Source organism: Falco rusticolus, chromosome 13, assembly GCF_015220075.1.
Source record: "Falco rusticolus isolate bFalRus1 chromosome 13, bFalRus1.pri, whole genome shotgun sequence".
Taxonomy (NCBI): Eukaryota; Metazoa; Chordata; class Aves; order Falconiformes; family Falconidae; genus Falco; species Falco rusticolus.
The window spans coordinates 19,161,708-19,186,722 of NC_051199.1; the positions used below are offsets into that span (position 1 = coordinate 19,161,708).

The following is a 25,015-nucleotide window of genomic DNA, read 5'->3' on the forward strand; positions in this document are numbered from 1 at the left end:
CCTTTCTCTGGAAGATGGGACTCCTGGGACCCACTGCGGGTGTATCTGAGGTATAGGCTAAGCCCCATCAGTTTTCCTAATAGTTTCTGATGTTCATTCCCTGAAAGCTTCTCCCTCCTGACTAGGCTGGTCCACGGTTTGATCTTCAGGGACTCACTGACTGAAAGCCAGAAGCACTTCACTCTCAGCTAGAGGATTTTTAGCAGAAGCACACTTTATTCATAGCATGACATAGATCAGCATACAGACCTTGAGAAGGGCAGCAACTCCGAAAGCTCTCATTTCCACCCCTGCTCTTCTACCCCCTCAAGAGTCCTTTGGCTCCTGATTTGTGTCCTGGAAAGGACTGCAACCCCTCCAGCTCCCTCCCTGCTCCCCCACATCACAGACGTTGCTCTGCCCTTGGGTTTGGGCCATTTTTCTATGGAGTTTAAAATCACTTCTTGCACCTTGTGGTCTTTTCACCCCATCTTTTGGCGGCATTTTCCCATTCACACTGCGGGAGGACCGGCCCAAGGGGCTTGGCTGGTAGCCTCCACTGTCCTGCCCTGCACAACCGTTCAGTCTACCAGTGGCCCCGCTGCAGCTCTTCAGCCATGGCCCGGTTCTTGCCGTAAAATGACAGATTTAATCCTCCCTGAAGGCTGCGGTGTGGGCAAGCACTCGAAAGAGGAATGGGCCTGTGCATGGGGAAGGGACCTTCAGAACAAAGAACAAGCTAAAGTGCGTGGCCTTTCGGTGGTGGCCCTTGGCACAGGCCATTTCGGGGTGCCAGCCCCCCGCCGCGCTGCCACCGCACCGCACCTCCCCGAGCGGGAGGCGGCAGCTCGGCTGGCTGTAACCGAGCAGCCGCCCGGGGAGCGCCGTTTGCTGCGGAGGCTGCCGCCAGCACGCCCAGCGTGCCGGGACCGGCCCCGGGGGGCCCGGCCAGCCTCCCCTACGCCGCGGGCGGGCGGACGGCGGCCCGGTTGCCGCGGGATGCCGGGCGCGGTGCCCGAGCCTTGCGGCCACCCGGGGCCGGAACGTTCCGTGCGCGGCCGCGCGTTCCGGGGGAAGGATCTGCGCGAGGGACACCGGCGCCGCCATCATGGCGGCCTGAGGCGCGGCGGGCACGGCGCCGGGAGCGGCAGGACCGGAGGCCAGGCGGAGAGGTAACGCCGGGGGAGGGAGCAGCCTCCCGCCCGCCCCTCCGCGTACCGACTCTCTCCCTTCCCCGCTCCGCGGCCGCGTCCCGGCGCTGCCGGGCGTGCTGCTCCCCGAGCCCTGAGAAACGAGCGGGGACCGGGACTGGCGGGTGAGGGGCGAGGGGGCCCGGCGGTGGGATCCCGGGTAAATCGGCCCCTGCGGCGGGGCTCGGCCCCCTGGCTGGGACACGGCTGCCGGCCCGGCGGGGCCCGCGGGTCCAGCCGGGGGTCTGTGGGGCCGGGGCGCCTGGCCGCATCCGCAGCGCGCCCCCCCCCCGCGGGGCCTGCCTGCCTCCCCTCGCGTACCTTAGAGGGGCCGCAGCAAGGCGTGACCGGGGGGAGAGGCCCAGCTTATCCCCGTGTGTGGGTTTTGGTAGCCTTTGGGCAAGCTCCGTTCAAGTGTCCCCCATTTGTATTTCAGTCACCTCTCACCAAGGCCAGGCGGTTGTGTTGAGGGGTGGCCAGGCAGTCCCGGTGACACGGCTGTGCAGGCAGGTTGCAATAGCAACGTGCTTGTCTGAACCTTAAAAAGGGACAAAGAATTGGTGTTTTTTTTCCTAGCAGGGCATGGAGAAAGCCAGCCAGTCTTCTGTACTCATACACCAGGTGTACTTTGATTACCTGTGAGGGAGGACAACAACTCGGGAACCATGAAATCTGGATGTCATTCCCAATGCAGTAGTTCACTTGCTCTCCTGAGAATATTGTCTGTCCTCTGTGTCTGTTCCTTATCTGTGAGCGAGGAGAGCAGTACTGATGCACCCTCAGATGTATTAAGAAGCCACACTGAGCATTATTGTATTGCAGGGATTTCTCAGTCGAAACTGAGGTGCTATTCAGTCCGGCTGTGTGTGTACCTCTGATAAAAAGAATCCCAAAGAGGCTACACCGAGAGCTGGGAAATCTTTGCGTGGGGAGTGCAAAAGATTGCCTCCTCGGGTCGAGACCGTTTGCACCTGCAGGTGTAATGGAATGGAGTAATGTGTATTTTTAGAATCTGACTAATAAGGAAAGCTGGCTGCATTGCCTTCACGAGTCTTAATTTGATTAAAACAGTGCAAACACCTGTGTAACTGTACTTCCCCTGCAAGGGCAGATGTCCCAGTGGTCACACAGAATGAGTTCTCTGGTGCTTGGTTTTCTTCACCAAAGGTTACATGCTGTATTTGATAATTGTCCAATACAAACGCAATGCAAAAAAACCTTATCTGCTAAGTTATTTGTTTAGTGTCTTGAATAATAGGCCTCAGAAGTTTTTTCTTAGTTGTTTGTAAACAAGCAACTTATTTTGTTGGACTTGTCAATAAATAGCGGTTTACATTTCAAAAGCAACATGTTGGTGCTGGGAGACAACATGCACACCAGAAATGTCAGGCAGCAGCTGAAGACAAAGACCTCTCTTTACAGAGACTTAAATAGAGCCCTTTGTAGAAAGAGTATTTTTATCACTTAAGCTTTCCAGTTAACCCAAAACAGTTTAACTATACAAAGTAGGCTGGTAAGCTGCTTACAGGCCACAGTTCTTTTTGCCTTTTAGGCTCAGAAAGCAATAGGAAATAGGTACGCAGGCTTTACCTACAGTCAGCATCAAAGCGAAAAGTATCATGCACGGGCCTACAAGGTGGATCAGTTCTTCACAGAACATTAAGTTATTTGCTGTTTTGAAGCTATGTAATGAGGAAGGAGGAAGTCTTAGCTGGCCTCTAACAGACGTAATAATAAACATATTTGCAGTTAGCATTATTTGGCAGCTTCAGTAGAAGTCTGAAAACAGTGTGGAATCTAAACTTTCCTACTAGCAAGAGTAGCTAGATCCTTTTAGGGAACTGACCAGACAGTCTGCAGAAGTTTTGCTCAGATATTGTGTGAATTGTTTTTGCTCCCCGGATAAATCAACAGTTGAACCTGCTGGGTTCCTGGCCCGCTCTCTGCTGAAGAAAGACCTGGCTCTGCTGACACTGAAATGTTACTATGCTGAGCATACCTTCTGATCCACTGCCAGACAGAATTCAGCAGAGGAGAAAGGATGTATTAAAATTGTGTTCTTCTATTGACAGATTGAAAACCTAGAATGGCAGGAGAACAGAAACCATCCTGCAATCTTCTAGAGCAGTTTATTTTACTAGCCAAAGGTACAAGTGGCTCTGCTCTGACTGCCCTTATAAATCAAGTGCTGGAGGCTCCTGGGGTTTATGTCTTTGGAGAGCTCTTGGAGTTAACAAATGTACAAGAGGTAAGAGATGAGTTTCTGTCCTAATGCCCCTTTTGCACTCCCAGTATAAGGGATACCCAGAAGTTTCCACAGACAGCCCATGTGGGAAATTTCTGTGCCAGGAATAAGCCTGGCATGACTTATCTTGGTTCTGAGATGTTTGTGCATGAGAGATTGACATTGCTTTTGCCTGTATATATTAGATGTTAAGAAATGCCTATATAAAGCTTTGCTACCTTAATGCAATTGCTAATACAGCAAAAACCTGGCAGCAGCACAGTAACAATTTTAAGAAGGCACCTAGCCAGCCAGCAGTGAAAAAATCCCTTTCTACTTCTTCATTGTCCTGGAAAGCATAACTTCAGTGCTCTCCAAAAGTCTTTGTGAACAGATGTCTAGTGTATCAGGCCTGGGTAGTAACCAAATCCAAACCATTTCAAACTAAGGTTGAAAGTAAGTTCCAGAGCTCTTACTGAGAATGCCTCGCCAGCACCTGCATCTACTACAATGAGGGAATCTAGGTTGAGTATCTCTGCAGCTGGGGTAATGTGGCGTACAGCAAGTTTGGCTTTCCAAACAGGCTCTTAGACATGCTGAAAAATGCCTCTATGGTTATTCAGCATCAAATCACAAGTAAGTTTTTTTCCTGGATCTGTGTGCAGCAAATGGTATTAAGAAAACCCCCACTCAATAAAAGTCACTGCTTGGTGCTGCAGTTGTTCCAGTGAAGTGTTTGCATGTGAGAGAAGCGCTATTGCTTTCAAATGCACTCAACTTAAAATGTTCTAGCTTGCTTTGCTTTGAAGTTTTTGTGGCTCTTCAGGTAAGCTGTCTTAGCTTTCCCACTAACAGCAAGGGTGCTTAACTGACCAACACCATTGCCTGCTTGCTTGTCACATGGTGAGAAGAGCTGGCCCTGTAGGTTGTCAGCTGAAATTGAGTTGCCTTTTTCTTTTACCTCCTAAGGTGCTGTTCAAAGCAGTTGACAGTCCAAACTGTAACTAAGTTCTGGTGCATAGAAATGGCTGGATCATCTTGACTCTAAAACTGCTGAAATATGCTGCTACTCGTAAGGCCTTAGAAAGGGTCCTGCTCTTTAACATGGGGGCATAATTGCTTCTCTGGGTACTGCTTGTCCTGTGTAGACTTCAAACGTTCTCTGGAGAAGTTGCCTACCAGGGTCGTGTTGGCTGTTACTGTGTTACGTGGAATTTCTTTTGTTTTCTTCCCATCCAGCTTGCTGAAGGGTCTAATGCTGCTTATTTCCAGTTGCTGAACCTGTTTGCATACGGAACGTACCCAGACTATGTAGGTAAGGGACTGCCGCCTGTCTGCAGAGTACGAGACTGGCTTGCCCGTTAGAATTGCAAGAGGCAGTTCTTTGCTTTCTGTGGTACCTGGTGTAGTGTGGCTGGGTGAAAGTGTCCAAGAACAGAATTTGCTTGGGAGGAGAATTGTTCACAGGGTGTCTGTGGGTCATACGTGCTTTTTAATTGCTAAGACATGAAGGAGGGGCTAGAGACTGTGGTGTTTTACTGGTTTGGATTGGACTGCAGCACTGCATTGAATTGGTCTGTAGCGGTATTCATTGATGTTCGCAGGCTGCTTACCTCTGCAGAATGCAATTTCAGACACCTGTTTTGAAATTTAGATGATACCGGTTATGGAAGCTGCAGAAAACCTAGACAAAATTGTTCTGCATTATTTATAACAATCTATAAGGTTTATGGGATAACCTTTTATTCTGTGACGGCATTGCTGAAACAAAATGAAGAATTTCTTAGCTAGAATACAAATCGAAATAATGACTTTTATACAGCTTAAGAAGGACTAGGTGTGAATCATCTTAGTATCTGTCGAGATGTGCTTTTATCTCTGGTGCTTATACTTCCATTCTGCTACAATTTAATGCTTCATTTGTGGGTAGCAGCCTAACCCAGACCATTGCAGAGTGTGACAAATAATTCTGTCATAGTACTGGCTGTCACTGTGGTGGATGAGCTATCCGGTTCCTGTAAGGAGAAGTGACATCCTAAGTGTGAGGACTGGAAATTCCAGTGGCTGTGGAGCAACACGAGCCTTGTGAATTCTGTGACTGATGAGAGGATGTGTTTGCTGTGCATGGATCTTGTGTCCTAGCATGTGACAGTGCAATTCATTCTTCCTTTTCTAGTAAAGAAAAAAAAAAGGTGTGAGAAGTAATCAAAATGTAGAGCACTGAATGAGGTGGGATGGATGGGAGAACTTGAGTGGCCCTGAAATGCTAATTTCCATTAAAGCAGATCTTGTAAAGAGTTTCTTTGCTTTGGAAAGCCGCCAGTTTCCTTTCTGTTTTTAAATATTCATGAGGCACATGGATATAATACAATGACAGTGATGCCATCTAGATTAGTAATTTCTCCTCTCTTCCTCAGCCTGGTACTTTACACTTTCAGGGCAAAATACTGCAGTTCTTCAGAGAAATAAAACCAGCTTTATTTACAACCAGATCAGCGAAGGGGGAAGATTTTATTCTCTCAGCTTGTTAATGAAATAAAAATGACTTGGTGGTAGAAATAAAGCATCGACCAACTATTTTGGCAGGACACCACGTGTGCAGATGTGAATTCCGTTCTAATTCCAAAACCAGAATTACTGAAGAAGCAGAGAAGAGTGAATTGCCAGCTTGTTTTTTAACTTTTCCCCTCTCCCCCTGGGTGTGCTGATTTGTCAGCGGCAGCCGCTTTCTGCTCACCAGCACCCACAGTAGCTGGACAAGTTCAGCCTTGCAGGGTTTAGTGTAGTTTAACTAGGCTGAAGTTCTGCAGCCTGGATTATGTAATTCTTGAAGAAAAGTCCTAAATCTTGTCTTTTTAACATTAACAGCAAACAAAGATAACCTGCCTGAATTAACAGTGACTCAAAAAAACAAGCTGAAACACTTGACGATTGTAAGCCTGGCTTCCAGAATGAAGGTAAAGTACACTGTGTGTGATAGCAGTTGGTTTTTTGTTTGTTTTTGTTTCTGAAAATGGCATCAACTCCTCTGAAGTTGTATTGGACTGCATCAGTACTCACAAAAAATCCTGCAATTAGTAAAGTAATATAGTGTTCTCTTGTGTTGCATTTGGGACATTCATGAGATCTGGGGGTGTCTGAACTGCCATACAAATTGGTCAGGAAGTGCTGGGAAACTTTGTGTGATGAGTTTCACTGCTGGAGTTGAAGAATCATTCTTAAAAATGCTGACTTTTTGTTCTAGAGAAAACTAAGCAACACTCTTAATTTCTTCTGCAATCCCATTACCTTTTTTCCTCCAGAATGAGTTGTGCCAAAGCTTTAGGAATTAACAGAGTTGTGTCAGAGTATTACGTAGCTCAGTAGCAGACGTTTGTTCTGCCTTCTGCCATGATCAGTCACGGCTGTACTTTGAGGTTCAAGTGTAATCTACAGTAAACATTTGGGTCTTGACCTTCTGAGACTTAGCTGTTCATTTTGGCCCTAGGACTGTTAACTTATTCTTGGACTTGCTGTTTTTAGTGCATTCCCTATTCTGTGTTGCTGAAGGACCTGGATATGAGGAATTTGAGGGAGCTGGAAGACTTAATTATTGAAGCAGTTTATACAGATATTATCCAAGGGAAGCTGGATCAACGAAACCAGGTGCTAGAGGTGGATTTTTGTATCGGCAGAGACATTCAGAAGAAGGACATCAGCAATATTGTCAAAACACTCCAGGAATGGTGAGGCAGTCTCTCCACCTTGCTTGTTCCTTGTACATAGCTAGTCCTGTGTTTTTCTTATTCCTCAAAGTTTCAAGTGCTGGTTCAATTTCACCATGTTCAATTTATCAGGAGGAGGAGTCTATTGGGCAAGTTTTGCAAGATCCCATCTACAATTCCATTTGTGTTATGTATCAAGCCAAACTATACTAAGTCTTGAGATTCTGCTCTCACTATAGCTTTTACATGACAGAACTCCAGTGAAGGGTCAAGGCCTTTTTAAACAGATGTGCCAAACTGGACTCGTGGTCCTTCTGCTGTTACACTTGATAAAGAACCACAGAACTATCCATTACTTTTCAGCCTTTCTCACTGTGATGAGAGCTGCACGGGCAAATTCTAGAGAATCACAGTTCTTTGGAGGGGCTGCCACTTCACGGCTGAAGTTTCAGATGCCTTTGTTTGCCTTCTTTTTGTTCCTATAAATGTGGTCTATATGCAGCCATATTGGGAGTGTGGTACTATCTTTTTGTACTTTTGCCAGGAAGCTGCTTCTCATCTTTGTAGGATTCCCTTCCCACCCAGAGAAATTCCCTGGAGCCTGTGGCAGGTTCTGAGCTGACTGGGAATTGCTTCCTAGTTGCTATGGTAATGAGTGCATGAAAAGTAATTAAACTGCTGGGCAAATATGTTGATCTGAGGTGGGGGCAGGTTTTTTGCTTCTTTACTCCAGCTTTCTCAATCCTGTCATGGTGGCATGGCTCTGGCAGCTTCCAGGACCTTTCAGCATTGTTTGCAAGGTAACAATGAACCCACTGCCAATTCCCTTTCCATCCCCTCCAGTTACAAGTTCTGTGTTGAGTGCTCTTGTCTTTTGAACACTTAACAGGCAGGAGGATTATCTCGATATGACTTCTTTCTTCAATTTTAAAATGTTACTCCTGAAGAATGTGTTGTATCCCTGTTTAAGCAGTAATTCTAACTGAAAAGGAAGTCTAAAGCGCATTGAACCTGCACTTTTTGATGGTAAAAGTCACATGGACTCTGTAAAGAATGCTGTGAAATACATCAAGTAAGCAGCAAAGCTTTTTCTTGCCAGCTTTTTGGAACTCTAAGTAGGAGGTATAATTTAATAATCTAAACTTTTAGTTGAGCGTGACTTTTCAGATTGCCTGATTGAGCTGCTCCAGAGAGAACTCATAAACACTGTTGGACGTTGTTTGTGTCTTGCAGGTGTGATGGTTGTGAAGCAGTTCTTTTAGGAATTGAGCAGCAAGTACTTAGAGCCAACCAATACAAAGAGAATCATCACCGAACTCAGCAGCAGGTAGAGATGGAGGTGGGTACAGAGTCACTTCAGACAGCGCTATGCTTTTTGATAAATGTTTGTTTATTGAAGAAAATAACTTGGTAACATCTGGTTAATGGTCATGGCTTCTCTGAAGTAGGCTAGCAATCATGCATATCAGATGTGCTGGTTTGAGGTAGGAAGAAGACCTATCTGCTTCCCTGTGTTAGTAACACCACAAATATCAAATTTGCCCGCTCTGAGCAGGCTGGAACTTTTCTTTATAAATTTTTATAAATATAGGCTAGGTGACTGCACTAGCTATGGTTTCCTGAATTGATTTGTTAGGAAAAGTGTGCTTTTAACAGAGAGCTTTGAGGCAGTTCTGTTATTTTTGTACAAGGCAGGAAGGAAGGGAAAAATGGTTCTCTTGGTTCTAAACCTGAAAGTGTAATTAACAAAAACCTCACGAGTCTCACTGCTTTTGCAAAAAGTGCCCTCAGCAGCTAGCTGCCTTTTGCAGGGTCACACGCTCGGCCCCGTGGCCTGGGAGCGCTCCTGCCCCTGTCCCGTGCGCAGCTGGGCGGTAGGGGGCAGCACAGGCACGCGATTTGAGCTCCGCGGAGGTGTGTGTAGTTGTGAGACCGGCTCTTGGCTGGTGCAGCTGTAAAGGTGAAAATGGGCCTCCCGAGACACTCGCTCAGGGTTTATTTCTTGCAGAGTGCTGCATCCCTGCAGGTTTACGTTTGCCTTCTGAAGCAGCATATGCTTGGCGGCTTGATTGGTATCCATAGCACATTTGGTTTGCCAGATGCCTTTGGCCTGGAGTTGGCACACCTGACTCTCCAACTTGTTTTGGCCTGTGGAGTGTTTTAAAGTTTGCTCATTGTATTTCTGGTGAGCCCTACAGGGTTCCAGGGGACAGTGTGTGATGCCTGGTGCTATATCTCTCCTTTTCAGCCAGAGTAGCAGAAGCACTACTGCTGCCTCCCACAAAACAAACTTCTGTTCCTACTTCTAGGAAGTATCCGTGGCTCAGACAGGCAGCTAGGCCTAATGGAATTTTCCCTTTTCAAGTGCTGTCCTAAGTGTTAGGTCTGTTTCTTTCACGGTCTCCTTTGTCCTTCATGCTTCTAGCCAACAGCGTGGTAGGATGGCTGCCTTCTGCACCAAGGCAGTAGTAGGTCCCTCCAGCCAGCGAGAAAGATGGTATAATATTGTGCCGTTCTCTCTTAGACAATAAAAAGTAATCTCTTGTTATTCTATATTGGACTCAGACTGGAAATGTTAACAACTCTAGCTGTAAGTGAGAATGAAACATTACCTTTAATAAACTCAAGTGCAGAGCATGTTTCTGGTGGGAGAGTTTATTTTATAATCTCCACTCTACACTTCAGAGGTTTTTCAATATGTTTATGAACAGAGTTTCTGCTGCGAGGGGAGGAAGAAGCAGATGCTGATTCACTGTCTCTTCTTGGCCAGGTCACAAACATAAAGAAAACATTAAAAGCTACAGCCTCGTCGTCGGCACAGGAGATGGAACAGCAGCTGGTAGAGCGAGAGTGCCCTCCACACACAGAACAAAGGCAGCCCACAAAGAAGATGTCCAAAGTCAAAGGGCTGGTCTCCAGCCGTCACTAGAACATACCATCTAAATGTCATTCAGCTAGGAATGACAACAGGAGGAGCAAAAAAGGGCCTGCGTCTCCTTTTTCAGTGGGTTCTGGGCCAGTCCCTTCCAGGCTGGCAAATAAAAGCCCCGTTTGAATACAGCTCCCAGTTAGCAGCACCTGGCTAAGTTACACTGTGCAGCCCTATTAATTTCCAGGGTGTCCCTGTTCTGGTCCTGTAAAGAGGAACTTCTAAAGAGAGGGACTAACCAAAAGGGACAGGGAAAAAAAAAATCTGTGGACAGTTTTTCTCCCTCCCAGCCAGTCTCATTGCTGCTTAACCTTGAGGAAGCTGCTGTAGTAAGTCAGATCTTGGGAGAACTTCTGTAGCCAGTGTCTGAATCCCAGGGTTGAAGTGTGGCTACCAAAGCCAGGCTGGGAGTGAGAAAGCCATCAACACAGATATTTTCATTCCCAAAGGGAGTGCAGAAAGGTTTCTAGGCCAGGAGCTGCTTTACATGGAAGTCTTCAGCCTTTCCACTACCCCTGTCTATTTTAAACTGGGGTGAAGTTCACACTACCTCGCTCTGTGAAGATGAGATCCAGTGCTGGGCTGTTTACTTAACTGTCTGTTTACTGCCCTTACTAAGCCCTTTAATCTCTCACAGATTTAAAGCACTGCTCTGCATCTCTGAGGCATCAGTACAATAAGGAGGAAGCAGGCTGCTCTTTCAAGCCTTCCTTCTTGCAGGTGGTTAGGGGTATACCAGAAACTGTTTCTTCTGAATGTCATGTGACCTCCCAGAGCTGCCTGTGAGTTGTTTCCCCCACCGATACCTTCAAAGGGGAACACATTCACTCTTCCTTGGATGCTAGCGACAGTGGTCTGCATGGGAGAAGAGCCCATTTAACATCGTGGCAGGCTGGTGGCCCAGGACCCACTGGCAAGGGTCGCAGCAGCATCCCCTTGCTGAAGCAATGGACTTGACTAGTCTTTCTGAATTTTGAACACTTTCAGGTTGTATTTTCCTCCCTTTTTTTGTACATTGTTGTGATTCTGAAGCATTTCAGCCTTTGTTTTGTGTTTTTTATTTTGTTACAGATTAACTTCAGGTCATTTGCACCCAGTTTGGCAAGATGTGGGGTTTTTTTAAGGGGGAGGATGGGGTTGGCATTGAAACAACAATTCACAAAAAAGCACATTTTAGAAAAAATTAAAAATGCTGATTTAATGACAGTCTGGAGTCTTGGCTTTGAGGCTGGTTTAGGCTTGTAGTCCAACAGCACTTGTTCACTTGAGCATTTACTTGATTCTTGACGTTACTAATGTAATGTCAAGAATCAACGGCAGGCCTGACTAATCTCCCTGGTGCCTCTGGGAGGCAGGGAAGTGCTCTTCGCATTTTGTCAGTAGTTCATCTTTGTCCAAATTTGTGCAGAAGGATCTGTGGCAAAGCCAGTAGCTAAGCCCAGTGCCCTGGGCCTAAACACCTTTGATGCCCGATTGTGGAAGGTTCGTAGTTGTGCTCTGTCTTAGGCCAGACAGTGCCTTCCTCTGGGTCTAGCAGAGAGCTGCTTTGTAGTTTGGCCCCTGCATTTCACTGCCCTCTGGGCTGTAAAGAGAAGGGCTTTCTGTGAGTGGGCAGGGGAGCTGTTTAAGCAGAGTACTGTGACAATGCTCCAGTCCTGAGCCAGCTGTTGCCGGCACTTACTTGTGCAACGCACGTGCCTTCCTCTTACTGCTACCACAATTCATTGCCGTCTGCGTGTTTTCAGTCCTCAGTCACAGGGCTTGTTGTACATTTGTGAAAGTAAATTCCTCTCCTCCTGCAGTGCAGGCACACCAGCTTTTAATCTTGAGGGGTGGATCTAAATACCCCCCATCCAGCGTCCTCTGGGTCAAGCCTATTGATTCCTGATTCTTTGCCAGCTCTCTCCCCTAGAAATGCTAGCCAAAAAATTCCCGAACACGAAGCCTTCCCCTATACCTCAAGGGAACTGTTTCCCAAGCAGTGGCAGTACTAGCTTCAGTACTTGCTTCTCCCAGTGTTTAGCTGACAGCTTCTCGGGAGGTGTACGTGGACTTTGTGTACCCACGTCTAATAGATCTGTGTGACAGAAGCGGACTGAGTGTTTCTGGCTTTCTGTGTGGATAGCTGCAGTGTACTGGTCATCCAGTTCCTCGCTAGATTTGACTAGTGAGGAGAGATTCTGTGGTTCTCACTAGCTGTTTTCTTGCCTTCCCATTTTTAATATCAGTCCTGCAAAGAGGCAGGAGGAATACAAATGCCTTTGGAAACTGTTTTAGCTGCTCGGCAAGCCACGGTCTGCTGGGGAAATAGATGTGAATTTGGCATCCTTGGTGTTTATTCCCTGCCAGTTACAGGAGTCACATTAGTTTGCTGAAGCTTCTTTAGTGTGTTGGAAGTTTTCGGGTTTGTTCTTAGGTTTTTGCTGTTCTCAGAGCTTGGCTGGGGGTGAAGATCTTATTCATGCTTCGGTACACATTGCCTTTGATCAGCAAAGAAGCACGGGAGGAAATAGCACTTTGAATAAAGAGCTGTCCCATGTTTGATGGCGGTAGAGGACAGGGAAGGGAATGGGGTATTGGAGGGAACTGAGCTGTTTGTATTTGGCTTTCCTGGTGTGCCAGCGACGTGCTTGGTGCCGCAAAAGGAGGGGGGCGTCTTTGCAATGAGCCCAGGCTGAGATGAGTCATTAACAAATGACATGCACAGAGTACCTGGGGGAGGCAAACAGCTCTGCAGCAGCTGGTTAATGAATCTGGCTTGAAGGAAAGAGTTAGAAGCTATTCCAGGAATGAAGCAGAAGGCATAGTTGTTAACAGGGAAGGATGCAGGAGGTGATACGCCTTTCGAGAAGGACAACAGATAAAGACTGCATTGGCTTCCTGTGACTACAGGGAGGGCAGCAGCTCGGAGCAGAGTTGTGCGAATTAGGGGCTGATGGGAGCTGAATTGCAGGTGGTTTTGAGTGGGGAGTGCCTGGGGATCTTAATTGTGCTATGGGGACGAGAGGGAGGCAAAAGCAGAGGTAGATTTAATGCAGACTCCCATGTATTGCATGTGCCTGCTGGAGGCAGCTAACACAGCTTGTGTGAGCGCTGCTGGACACTGCTCCCTGATGTGGGGAGCGCATCCTGTCCTACTTTGTTTTATGGCAGCAATGGGCTGCTCCAGCTGCAGCTCACTTCAAGATTGCAGCAGGACAGTTTGAGCTATTGAACTTCTGTTTGCTTCCTCCACCCGGAGGGAGACAAAGTAGATGGAGCTGCCTTCCCCCTGCTCTTCAGGGCTTTATTGTCTAGCTTCGTGTTCTGCAGCTCCACTTGTACTAGTGCTTGTTTAATATGGAATTGAGCACTGAGCTGGAAAATGGAAGAGGATCTCAGCTGATTGCAGTGCTGGTAGACTGCCCTAGCCCTAAAGCTGTGCCTCATACTAACAAATGTCCCTGGCATTCCTGCTGTGACTCAGTTGATACCAGCTAACATCAGGCAATTCTGGAACATGGTAAAGCAATGTTGATGTCAGTCTTACAGAAAAAAAAGTTTTGGCTTGAAATCTATTGTTCTTTTGCTTCCCTCCTCACCACCTTAATTAAGTTGAGCGCTAGCTTAGTCTTCTGTTGAAAGCAGGAGGGAAAGTCAGTGATGCTGACAGACCTTTCTGTGTTCAGATTAGAGACCTGTCCTGCAGTCAGTCTTGTGCAGCCTTCTGAAGTCCCACGGGTGCTTGTGGAGCTGCACGCAGGCTTGCAGGTCTCTCTCTGTGAATCATGTACAGGAGTAGGACCAGCAGAGCTGGGGAAAGTGAAGCTTTTGTTCCCATAGAAGAGAGCGGTGGTAAGAGATGGCCATTTTTCCACCAGCCCTGCAAAGTGCATTTTGCTGAATAGCTTTCTGTTCCTGGAAGAATGGAAAATGATACAGAACCCTGTGGGTGTTTTTGGTTTTGCTTTTAGTGTTCTGATTATCCTGTGAGGGGAAAATGCCTTGGTCCACGTGGGCAAAAAGGAAGTTGGACTTGTTGCAGGGGAGGCAGAAGGGAGAGTGCCATCAATTTTGATAGCGGTATTAGAACGTAACAAATCGTATGGGTAAATCAGACTTTTCCTAAACTTTCAGTTCTGTACAGGTTTACATGAGTGCATCTAAGCTGTTCAGAGAGGCCTCTGATTTTGAAAATGACATAAAGCCTACTTCCTGCTGGGGTCAAATAAACAAAAAAGCTTATGCATTTGTAGGCCTATTGCAAACTTTGCAATGGAGAGCAACAACCTGCTCTTTATTATTCTGAGTAATGGGGAAATGGAGAAATTAAAGAACCTGCCCCACAACTGTATAGACCCAGCTAGCCAGATATCTGGCATCTAGTACCATACAAAGTTTTCTGTTGGTTCCCCCCCAACCAAGTCCTCTATAGCAGCTGACCTAACGCCAGGGAACCAAAACCTTAAACTGTCTAGCTTATTTTTGTGTAATCTGAGAGAGCGTAACCCAGGGGCATCAAGAAAGGTACATTAAAATTTAAAGTGATCTCAGTTCCAACTTGTAACCTCAACCTTATATTTTTATTATGGAATTTTAACCGGACAGACTGATTGAATTTCTCGGCAGAGTTTTTAGAAATATGTCGTTGTTTCACTCTGCTCCATGGCAAAGGTCGGTGTCTCTCAGGGAGTGTTGACATTTTGCTGATATTTCATCAAGTTTGGCCCTACCACAGAGCTACCAGAGGTAAGAGAGGTGTGCTGTAAAAAGAGTGCATACTTACCCCCTTGCCTAGGCTGCACTTCTCAGTGGCACTGTGATGCCCCCATCTCTGGTTAGTGAACCAGGCAAAGGATTAGGCAGAGCAGCACTTTGCTCCCTGTCTCCAAATACACAGGCACACACGTTTCTTTTTTCCCATAGTGTGTAGACCTCGTGAGATGCCCTGCAGGTTGCGTGAGTATGATAGCTGTGACCATGGCTTTTTCTTATCAAGAAAAGATGTCCCTGCTCTAGCAAATGAACGTATACGCTGGAAATTCTTACAGGTAATGGGATTGCCATAAGGTCCTTAAATGGTCCTGAAATGCGTGTGTCCACATAGCGCGCAAAAGAATTTGTGCCAGTAATCCTTGCTTGGTGTAATTTTAGTAGAAGATAGGGTGTCCCTGCACAGCTTCAGGTCTCCTATAGAGGCTTGTGAGTTTGTGTATCATTAGGGCATTTTTGAAGAGCTCATGCACACGTGATACCTCTGTGTTTCCAGAAGAGTGAGGCCTTGCTCCATCAGAGATCAGCCTTTTTGTGAGTATTTTGAGCTTGTCTGACCATAGGGCTGTATCTTCACGGGTATGAGGTTTGGAAGTAGTGTTGTATAGCCCTCCAGACTTTCTGAAGATGCTGTTTACCTTACCAGCCCTGATGTTTCCGTTGCTGTCTCATGATCAGCACAGTCCTAAGGCTGGTTTGTGCTGACGCAATGCAATCAGTAATGTCTTGGTGTTTCATTGTCACCTTCACAGCTGTTAGAGAGCACCAGTTCCTGCAGGATCACCTGCCAGCTGTGATGCTATACCTTTTACATCATGACTGTGAGATGACACCTCTCCTTGCTGGCAGACAAACCAGGTGGGTAGGCATTGCTCCTCAGAGCTGTTCTGCATCTAGGGAGGCACAGGCTGTTGCCTGGTTTAGCGTAATGGAAATCAAGGACAATGTTGTAAATAAGGGGCGAAGCACGGAGCTGTGTCCTATTGCAGCTTCTGCTGTTGCAGAAAGCAACTTTGGGCAAATCAGCTCCTCTGCAGCTGCATTTCCCAAGACAGCCTCTCTCTTCCATGCTGACTTTGCGACAGGTTTGTAAAGTGCTTTGGTCTCCTGGCTGGGCAGAGGTTCCTTGATGATGGAATTGAAGATGCGTATGTATGGGAGGAGGGGAATCTTAAAGCTTTCAAGTTTTTCTAGAAGTCATCTTTCTCCTGTGTACCATATACTCTTCTTTTCCCTGATGCAGATGAGGTGGTCCACTGTGGGAATATCAGCCTGGAGTATTATGGGTAATATGCCAGGTTAATTATGGAGGGGGCAGGAAAAATAGCCTGTGCCGTTTTCAACAATATCAAAGGGATGCTACCTAATGATTTTCCTATTAGTTCTTTTCCCAGCCTGCCAGAGTCACTGCAGAGGTGTCATTTACAAAAGCAGTTTGCAACTCATTACCCTGGATTTTCACTGTAGTTCTGCTCCAGAGAGCGTAGGCTTTTGCTGTGTGCCCCAACCTAATGAATTGCCTGATTCAGTTAGTGCTGCCATCCCTTCTGACAAGGTTAGTTGCTGACTGACAGGAAGGGGACTGAATTCAATTCCCTTCTTGTTTTTGACTAACACTTGTGTCAAGTGCAGGCTCCCTCTGGAAGCTGCCCTGTGATCCTTTCCCTTTGTTTTCCTGTGTTCTGAGGAAAGCAGCCCATGCTTGGAGAAGTCCTAGAGCAAGTGGCAGGGGCATGTGTGTTGCTGCCCACGGCAGTCCCTGCTCAGTGCCTCAAGTCCTTTTCCAGCTGGAAAATTCCAATGCTTTCCTGCTCTGGGGCTATAGGCTTTTCTTTTTCTTCATTGGTTTGGGATTTGCTGTCACCTGAGCTGGGCTTTGTAACCCTTCAGCAATAAATACCTTGGAAAAGTTGCATTAATGGTACCAGGGAAAAACATGCAATGTGGGCTGGGGGTACAGAACTGATTTCCCACATGTCAGAGGACAATTGTGTCCCTGTTGTGGGAGCTCCCAAGGTCTGCTCCGGCCTGTTTGGGCTTTACAAGGCACTTGTACAAGACCACAGGAGAAAGCTCTTACCCTTTTTCGCTAGGGAGCAGCATGCTTTTTCAGGCCGGAGGCCTGTGGCTCATGTCATGCTAGGAATAGCTCCTGGAGAAGAGAAATTGAGGCTGTTCCTCTGTCATGTCGCAAGTGCTCCCACTTGGAAGCTGAATGTGGCTACTGCTGGTTCAGCTGGTAGCACAGTAAATGTGTAGGTCCCGTGGGTGCTAGTTTGACCTTGGTGTGGGCAGAGGAGCTTAAGACTCCTGCCACCCTCACTTCCAGGTGTATGCACACACCTCTGCTCAATGCCGTTCTCTGAGCCTGCTGCTGAGACACCAGGTGCCACCCCCCTGAGGCTGCAGCTTGCATCCAGGACAGCTCTCGCTGTTCAGTTATGCTGTCTGGCTGGGACGTGGCAAGGGAGTTTTCCAGTGCTGGCCCTCGATCCTTTTGCTGGATGTCTTGAGGATTTGACCTAGCTGACCCACAAAGGAAGCAGTGATGTGAGATCGATTTGTTTCTGCTGCACTTGATGCCTCCTCCCCTCTTAATTAGATTCCTGTGGCCCCTCTCTTTCCTGCTGGCTTTGTTTCCTGCTGAGCCACTGTCAGGGAGACCCAATTGTGGCCTTTCCAGGTGCTTGCTGTGCTCTAATGAGCCGTTTCCATTTCCTATTCTGGCCTGCCCACAGAACCGAGGAAGGTGCTTGTCAGCGCTCTGAAAACTGACCTCTACTCACAGTGCCACTCTCTGCCCATCAGACCCGCTGGTCTGGCTGTGCCATGTGGGTGCTAAGGTTGAGTGGATCTGGAAGTTTTCCCAAGTGCTCTTTCACCTGAGTTCTGCCTTCTCTCTTGCATATTGGCTCACCCCCTCCACATGGGCACGATGTTCCCATCCTGCTGGTGGGAAACCAGCATGCTGAGGGACAGGGTGACTTATCCCTGGTCAGAGCGAAAGCAGCAAAGCGAGGAGCCAAGCTGTTATCCCCTCTTTCTGCACAGGGAGCTCTCACTCTGATCGCTTTCCTTCTGCCAAACTAGTGTCCTTTTGCAGTGCAGCTTTGTCCTTTTCCTTGGGCTTGCTCTTTTCCAGGAAGCCTGGTGGATGGAAGGAATCCATGCTGCGGGGCTGTGCTTCTCCCCTTGGAGTACGCTGCAGAGGAGAAATGGGAATCGAGACAGTATGCAACCCCAGGCTGTGATCTCTGGGATTTGCCCCAACCTGACCTCAGGTTCTGCCCCACTTAGGTGGTCGAATTTTGTGGATTGAGTCCCTGAGACCGAGTTCCCTCTGCTCTGTTGAGGAGAGCCCCTCTGTCACTATGCAGATGGTTTCGTTCCAGCTCTGGCTTTGCAGCAAAAAGCCAAAACTGGAAGGGGAATTGGCCCCACGTTGGTCCCCACCTGGTACTCTGTTGTGGTCAGTGCTCTGGCTTCATGCTTGAGGACCCTGAGGCGGACCTGCACTACCACCTTCTTATACCACTGTTCAGACCTGGTGCGCGAGGTCTGAACAGCAAGTGATTCCTTATTGTCCCGTAGGTTTGCTGGGTGGCAGTGGACAGTCCCCTCTGATGAGCATCTCTTTAGGAGCTCCTGTTACAGTCTCTCCTTTGCGCTAAGGATGTATGGAGCTGGTAGGGTGGCCTTCAGAAGTGTTGTACTTGCCTTGCTGAGCCCTGACAGTGGGTTGTCACTACCTGCAGGCATCTCTGGAGGGCTATAGCTGACCCTCAGGCAGGGCACCAGGCTGCCAGCCACCTGTTCTGCCTCCCTTCCTCCCAGGGTCTTGAGTTGGTTCCCCACAGGCAACATCTTGTGTGGTCTGTCAGCTGCTGCTCCCCATCCAGCTGGACCCTGGACATTGTGAGGTGGGTACCTGCCTCTGATTGAGGCTTTGCACGTATGAGGCTAGAAATGTCATGTGCACGCTCCTAACCAGATGATTGAGCTGTCGGGTGTCTGGATAAATCCCCTCGTTCTGTAAACCTAATGTTCTCTAATAGCTGGGGAGAGTCTGGCTGGAGGTTTCTATGGTTTCCTGGTGGTTGCTACGGAAAAGGATCTCTTTGCTTCTAGGTCTTGGTGACTTTGTTTTTGCCCTGTCCTAGGCACTGGAGCCCTGCAGAACATAATGGTTGTTGTTCCCCAGCCCACTACAATGGTCAGGGCATAATTTGTGACTCCTGTCACGGCTGGGCTGGGCGCCTGCCACTCTGTTTTTCTCTAAGGCCTCTTTGAAGATTGAGACCAAAGAGCCTTCATCCAGGAGTCTGCGTGTTTGCTGTGCTCCCCACCCCCTCGCTTGCTGTTTCCTTTAGAGCTCCAAGTCATTTTAACAATTTATTTCATGCACTTTACATAGCAAGAAGCTGTAGCAACAGCTGTGTCCGTGAATCCTTACCAGGCAGCCCTCAGTATATTTTGGTCTGTCTATGTATTGTCCCAGGCACAGTTAAATAAATCACTGCTGGAGGAAGGGACTTTACAGCTTAGCAGCAAAGGTTTGGCAAATGGGAGTATCAACAAGATACTCAGGGAGCTGCTGGATCCTAGAATAACAGCACTTCTGGCATAAAGCTCTGTTCCCACCAGCACAGCCGGGGGCCAGATCCAGCACAGTCTCTTTGTTGCTGTCAGCAGGGACTGCAGCTCCGTACAGCGCCCAGTGGTAAAGCTATAGTTACAGGATGAAATTTGGACCCAAACCTGCAGGCTGGAAGCAGTTAAAATGCGTCTAGGCCAAATGCTGCTCTTGTCTCGCTGCTATCAATCCATGTCTAGGCTGTTGAACATGATGGGCTTATTTCCACGGGTACCATTCAGGATCTGGGCACAGATGAGCTGCCCGAGGCCATGTGCTCGCAGGGAGTTCAGTTGGGTTCTGCAGCTGCACGCCGCGCTGGGCAGGATCTGGTCCATCAGAGCATCATGGAATTGGGCACAAGTTTACTTTTGCATATGGGATTAAAGCTTAAAATATCAGCTGGCCTTTTTCTTGCTCCTTACTTTTCTAAAACATCTGAACAACTTCTTCTTGAACTCTGTTAAAATCAGTCAATCTGACATTAAAATTGTATGTGAATTTGATAAATAAAGACAGGTTACAAAATGCCACATGGAATGATTTTTTTTTTAAAGTTTTTCAACTACTTAGGACAAAAAATGTTACAATGCTTGACTTTTCATTTAGTTACATAAATAATTTTTTTATAAATATCTCTTTATAAACAATATATAAATAGCTTTACAACATAAATACATTTATGCATGACATGAATTTACAAACAGCAACGTTATACAGCTGGCTTCATCAGTCTTTTGGAAAAGCACTGTCCCTTGTCTTGGTGAGTGTTTGTATATATAATATATATAAGATAGAGAGCACTTTTTAAAAAAATAACAAAACCAAAACAGCTGGTGCCATGACTCCTCGTACCAAAAAGAAAAACACAGCCACATCTTTTGTCCATTCCGGGGGGTCTCTGCTCTTCTAGGCGTTGCCTGGGGGATGGCCGTGCCTGGCCACGATAGGAGAAAATGGACTATGGATTCAAAGCCCTGCAAGGAACAAGAACAGAGTGCCTGTTAGTACTTGTCATACAACACCGCTTACCCGTCCCAAGTGAGAATAATCCTGGTTGTGGGGCCGCAGGATGCTGAAGGCAACGGAAGCCCTCACCTTTTGCTTTCTGGCTATTTAGTGTTTAGGGGAGAGGCCAAGGGAAGTGTGCTGCTCCTCCTGGCTTTAAGTCTAGCAGAAATCTTTTTTTTTTTTTTTTTTTTTTTCGCCCCCTGATGAGAATTTAATGAGAGAGGATGGGTGCAAGCTGGCTGCACAGCGTGCGTGTGCTTCTTAGAGCCCGGAGCTGGGTGATTCCTTGGCAATACTGGGGAGCCACTACATGAGGGAGCAGAGGGGTAGCACCCATCCTTCAGGGCAGGGCCATGGAGGTGTGAGTTCATCTGCATCTGACCTGCTGGCGGGGACCTGGCCAGAGTGGTGCCTCAGCCCCCCCTGGCACCCTCGGGGATAGCTGGCCAGGCCAGGAGCTGCTGTGTTTCTCCCAAACCGGTCACTGTGGGGATGTGATGCTTCTCTCGCCTTCAAGCACAGCAGCCATGGAGCATGGTGGGAAGAACTTCTCCCAGCTTCGCGTAACTCACTCGGATGCAAAGCTGGAGTTGGGAAAGTGCTACCCTTGGCTTTCACCACAACTGGGAGACACCTGGGGAACTTGTGTACTGTTTTTCCTTAAATGAGAACTGGGGTGTGTCTGAGACAGGCTCCTCGCTCATGCTCCCATCACAGAAGTACCCTGCCCTCTTCATGCACATCCATAGGTCACCTGCGTCTGTCAAGCACAGGGAGCGACTGGGAACGTATGGCTGCACCGGAGCCCCTGCTGCACCCTCCCCGAGCCCAGGGCTGTAGCTCGCTGCGGGGGCGATGGACCGGGGGTCCCCGGGCCTGCTACAGAGGCGCAGGCAGGGGAGGCAGCCGAGCGGCGGGAGGGCTGCTGGGGGGTGCGAGTGCAGTTAAGGCCGCCTCTGGGGTCCCGCCCTGTGCCCGCCAGCACCGCCGCGGCTGGCAGCGGGCTCAGCGAGCTCAGCGCCCGCAGCAGCGCCCACCGGCACCTCGCGCGCTGCGGGGGCCCGCCCCGCCCCGTCCCGCCCCGCCCCGCCGCGCCCCGCCCCGCCGCGCGCTCACCGCCAGGGGTCCCTCAGCAGCCGAGGCCGCTCATGGCGCCGATGCGGTCCAGCTTGAGGCCGAAGCAGCCCTTGCCCAGGCCCTTCTTGTGCAGCCCCTTGTGGCGGCGGCCCGGCGGGTCCTGCAGCAGCCGCGCCCAGCCCGCCCGCGGCCGCGTCTCGGCCCGCGCCTCCCGCGCCTCCCGCGGGCCCGGCCCGCCGCCGCCGCCGCCGCTGCTGCCGCTGCCGCTGCGCTCCTTGTCCCGCTCCTTCTCCCGCTCCGCCGCCTCGGGCGGACCCGCCGCCGCCGCCGCTGCCGAGCCGCGGGAGGCCTGGGGGGGAGAGGGTCAGAGCGCCGCCGCCGCTTGGGGCCCCCCCGCCCCCGCCCCGCGGCTGGGGACATCCCCGCTAGGGACTCGCAGCGGGGTGGATGCACCCCTCTGCGCTGCGCACCCAGGGCAGCGGTCTGTCCGCACCGCCCCCCCCCCCCCCCCCCAGCAGTGTAGACCATCACTCCGCGGCTGTGCCCAGGGCATCCTCCCCCCTCCTCAAATCCATGGTCCCTGCCCTGGGGTCAGAGCATCCCCCCACCCCACCCCACCGCGGTGCCTTTCCAAGTTCCCTGGTCCCCAGCACTGCCCTGGTCACTGTGTGTCCGCCCCCCCCCCCCCCCCCCCCCGGCTGGGATCACTGCATCCCCCTCAAAAATGGCTAGTGGTGGTGCACCCCCTCCCCCCATGCTGCTGTCACTACACGCCCCCCCCCCCCTGTAATGTGAAGGGGCCTGAAGGCTGACAGGGGACACGGTGACCCTGCCAGCTTTCAGGCCCCTTTGGTCACTGTGTCCCCTGCCAGCTTTCTGGCCCCTTCAGATTACGCGGGGTGCATGTGTGTGTGTGTGTGTTCCTGCCCCCCAGCCCAGCTCCGGAGGGGTGTCACTACTCTGAGCAGCTCTTCCTGTGCCCCTGCCTTGCAGAATGTCCCCAGCAGCAGTGGGGAGACCAGGGCTCCCCTTCCCCGCTGTCCCTTCCCCTAGTTAATGTTCTCTGGGTCCCCCCACTCCTCCTGTTCTGATCCACAATTATGGGGGGCACAACCCCTTCCTTACTGCCCCCCATCTCCCAGGCTCCCTGTCTCCCTGCTGGAGGCTGCTGCCCACCAAGCTCTGGGATTGCTCACCCCCATTCACCTCCCCTCCCCCCCCCCCCCCCCCCCCCCCCGTATCACCCCTTTCTCTGCAGCCTGCACCCTGGTTCCTTACAGGGACACCCACAGTTCTGTTCCACCACTGTCCTGGAGCACCCCTCAGCCGCTGTCCCCATCTCTGTGCCCAGCCCACGGGGCAGTGCCACCCAGTGTCGGTGGCCTCTGGTACATCCCTCCTCCTCAGCATCGAGGGACACCAAGCTCCCTGGGGCACCCCCATGTGGGGACACCCCGTGTGCCCCTGCCTGACCTGTTTGGGCAGGGCTGCCCGGAGGGCTCTGGCCTCACACCCTGCCTGCCATGCACCTGCTGCCCACCCCACTGCAGGTCTGCTCCCCTGCCCCAGTGCCCGCCACAGAGGGGGCCCCCACAGTGACACCGGGGAGCCCACTGATGCCCTCCTCAGCCCCGATCCCGCAGGGTACAGGGCACACAGCATCCCCCTCCAGCCCCTGATTCGGGGCTGATGTCCCCAGGGCACGCACACTTGGGACAGCCTGGAGAAGCAGGGGGTTCTCCTAGCCCCTAGCAAAAAGCCCATGGGGAAGGAGGACTTCGCACGGACTCTGCTGCCCCAAAGTCACCCCACGTCTCCCCCCTGTGCCGTTAGGACCCTCAGCGGGATGGGGAGAGAAGCAAGAGCCAGGGGGCAGCTCCAGCCGTACCTTCTGTGGGAGCTGAGACGCCGGCTTCGCCTCCAGCCTGACGGAGAGCAGAGCAAGTAAAAGTCCACCAGCCAGCAAGGGTGAGATCTGCATCCTGCGAGGCCGAGCGAGAGGGGGGCCGGGTGGCAGCGGGGAGCCGGGGGGAGCCCTGGGGAGAGGCCGGGACCGATGGGAGTCAAAGTTCAGAGCGGAGCCCCGAGGTCCCTCCTGCCGCCTGCGAAGTGCCGAGCTAGTGAACTTGGGCTTTCTGCTTCATTCATTTTATAACCCAACCTGCTCGGTGATGTCATCTAAACAACCAGGTCCAACCCGGCCTCCCACTCCACAATAACAGGAATTTAAAGGGGGGGTGGTGGTGTCCCCTCTCCCCTGGCAGGAACAAATGACACATCAGCCCAAGGCAACCAGTTCAGGGAGTCGGAGAGCAGAAAGGGAAAGCGGGGGGCATTTGGCTTCACACCCCACTGCCCAGCCACCCCTGGACCCCCCTGCAAGCCGTCTGCCCTCCCCTTGCCTTGCTGCCCCGCGGCCCCTCTGCTCCCTCCTCTTCCCTGGTGACCCCCCGCAGAAGAACACGGGCCAGCATGGGGTGGCTGTCGCAGGCTGGGGGGGGTGGGGGTGGGTGGGGGGGCGCCGGGGGGGGAGGTTAGAGCCCAAAACACAGGAATGGGCACAAAAAGCACTTTTTTTCCATATCCAGGGTTAAATCAGAAGCTGTCTGTCCCTCAGCTTCTCTCCCAGGTCCCTGCTTGGCAGGAGGGGTGTCACTGCCCTCCCTGGCAGGGATGTTGGGGCACAGGAGGATGCAGGGGGCAGTGGTGCTGCTTGAGGGCACCTAGGTGGGTCCCTCAGCTTGGAGGGGGTGACCTGCTCTCTCTGTTCTTGCGGGGGGGGATGAATGGTGTCCCTGGCCCTGGAGATGGGACTTTTCACATACCCTGAGGTTGTCCTCTGCAGGACTGAGGGCACAGTCAGTGTCACAGGGTCCCTACTGGGGACAGGACCCCAAGGGCTGACCCACCCACCACAGGGCTGTGCAGCCTGGCCTCCTCTGACCTGCTCCCAGAGCTGGAAGGTGCGGGAGAAGGATGTGACCCTGGAATTAACTCCAGCAGCTCGCAGAGACTCTGGGGACACAGTGGGGGCTTCCCCCTGCCCTCCTCCTTCCCCTTCAGCATGCAGGAGGGCAGGATTTGTGCCGTTGCTGCTGGCGTGACTGGCATCGGGCAGCTCTAGGGCTCTGATTGCTTTTTGCTGATGGAGCTGGGCACCCCCCCAGCACCACGGCTAGGGGTGATGCTCTTATTGGGATCAGGCCAGAGGAGAGACACCCCATTTTGCAGAAGCATGCAGGGCTGGATTGCACTAGCCTGGATTTGCACCCCAAATCCCTTCCCTGGGACCTGGGACGTGCTCTCTGCTCTTCTCCCTCTCTCCAGGGTCAGGTCCAGGCTGGTCCCTTTCTCCTGCTGCTTTTCTTGGTCTTTCTGGGCTCTGCTGCTCCCCAAATCCCTGGGGAGCTGCCCTTGCCAGGGGGGCATGGCAATTTGGGGGTCTGTGGTTTCCCTGCTGGGCAGCAGGGAGATGTTTCCTCCTCCACAGTCTGGGCTACTGGGCACGGGACACTT

At 50.6% G+C, this 25,015-nt stretch overlaps 2 protein-coding genes across 4 annotated transcripts; one reads left to right on the top strand and one right to left on the bottom strand.

The window, feature by feature from the left end:
• Window positions 1-1,044: 1,044 nt before the first annotated feature.
• On the top strand, window positions 1,045-19,942 carry COPS7B (COP9 signalosome subunit 7B). Of its 3 annotated transcripts, none has more exons than XM_037407522.1 (7): window positions 1,045-1,151; window positions 3,242-3,417; window positions 4,633-4,708; window positions 6,262-6,350; window positions 6,916-7,118; window positions 8,331-8,436; window positions 15,531-19,942. In XM_037407522.1, exons 2-7 carry the CDS (start codon window positions 3,256-3,258, stop codon window positions 15,573-15,575), a joined length of 681 nt encoding a protein of 226 aa, XP_037263419.1. In that variant the 5' UTR covers window positions 1,045-1,151; window positions 3,242-3,255; the 3' UTR covers window positions 15,576-19,942. The 3 variants fall into 3 exon arrangements, with proteins under 3 accessions (XP_037263419.1, XP_037263416.1, XP_037263420.1); XM_037407519.1 differs by lacking the exon at window positions 15,531-19,942 and adding an exon at window positions 9,868-11,232 and having other exon boundaries at window positions 1,046-1,151; XM_037407523.1 differs by lacking the exons at window positions 1,045-1,151; window positions 4,633-4,708; window positions 15,531-19,942 and adding an exon at window positions 9,868-11,232 and having other exon boundaries at window positions 3,335-3,417.
• On the bottom strand, window positions 18,974-23,596 carry NPPC (natriuretic peptide C). The gene is made up of 3 exons (XM_037407526.1): window positions 23,388-23,596; window positions 21,539-21,848; window positions 18,974-20,388 (listed from the first exon to the last, which is right to left on the bottom strand). The coding sequence occupies exons 1-2, from the start codon at window positions 23,478-23,480 to the stop codon at window positions 21,552-21,554; spliced, it is 390 nt and encodes a 129-aa protein (XP_037263423.1). The 5' UTR covers window positions 23,481-23,596; the 3' UTR covers window positions 18,974-20,388; window positions 21,539-21,551.
• Between the last annotated feature and the right edge of the window lie 1,419 nt (window positions 23,597-25,015).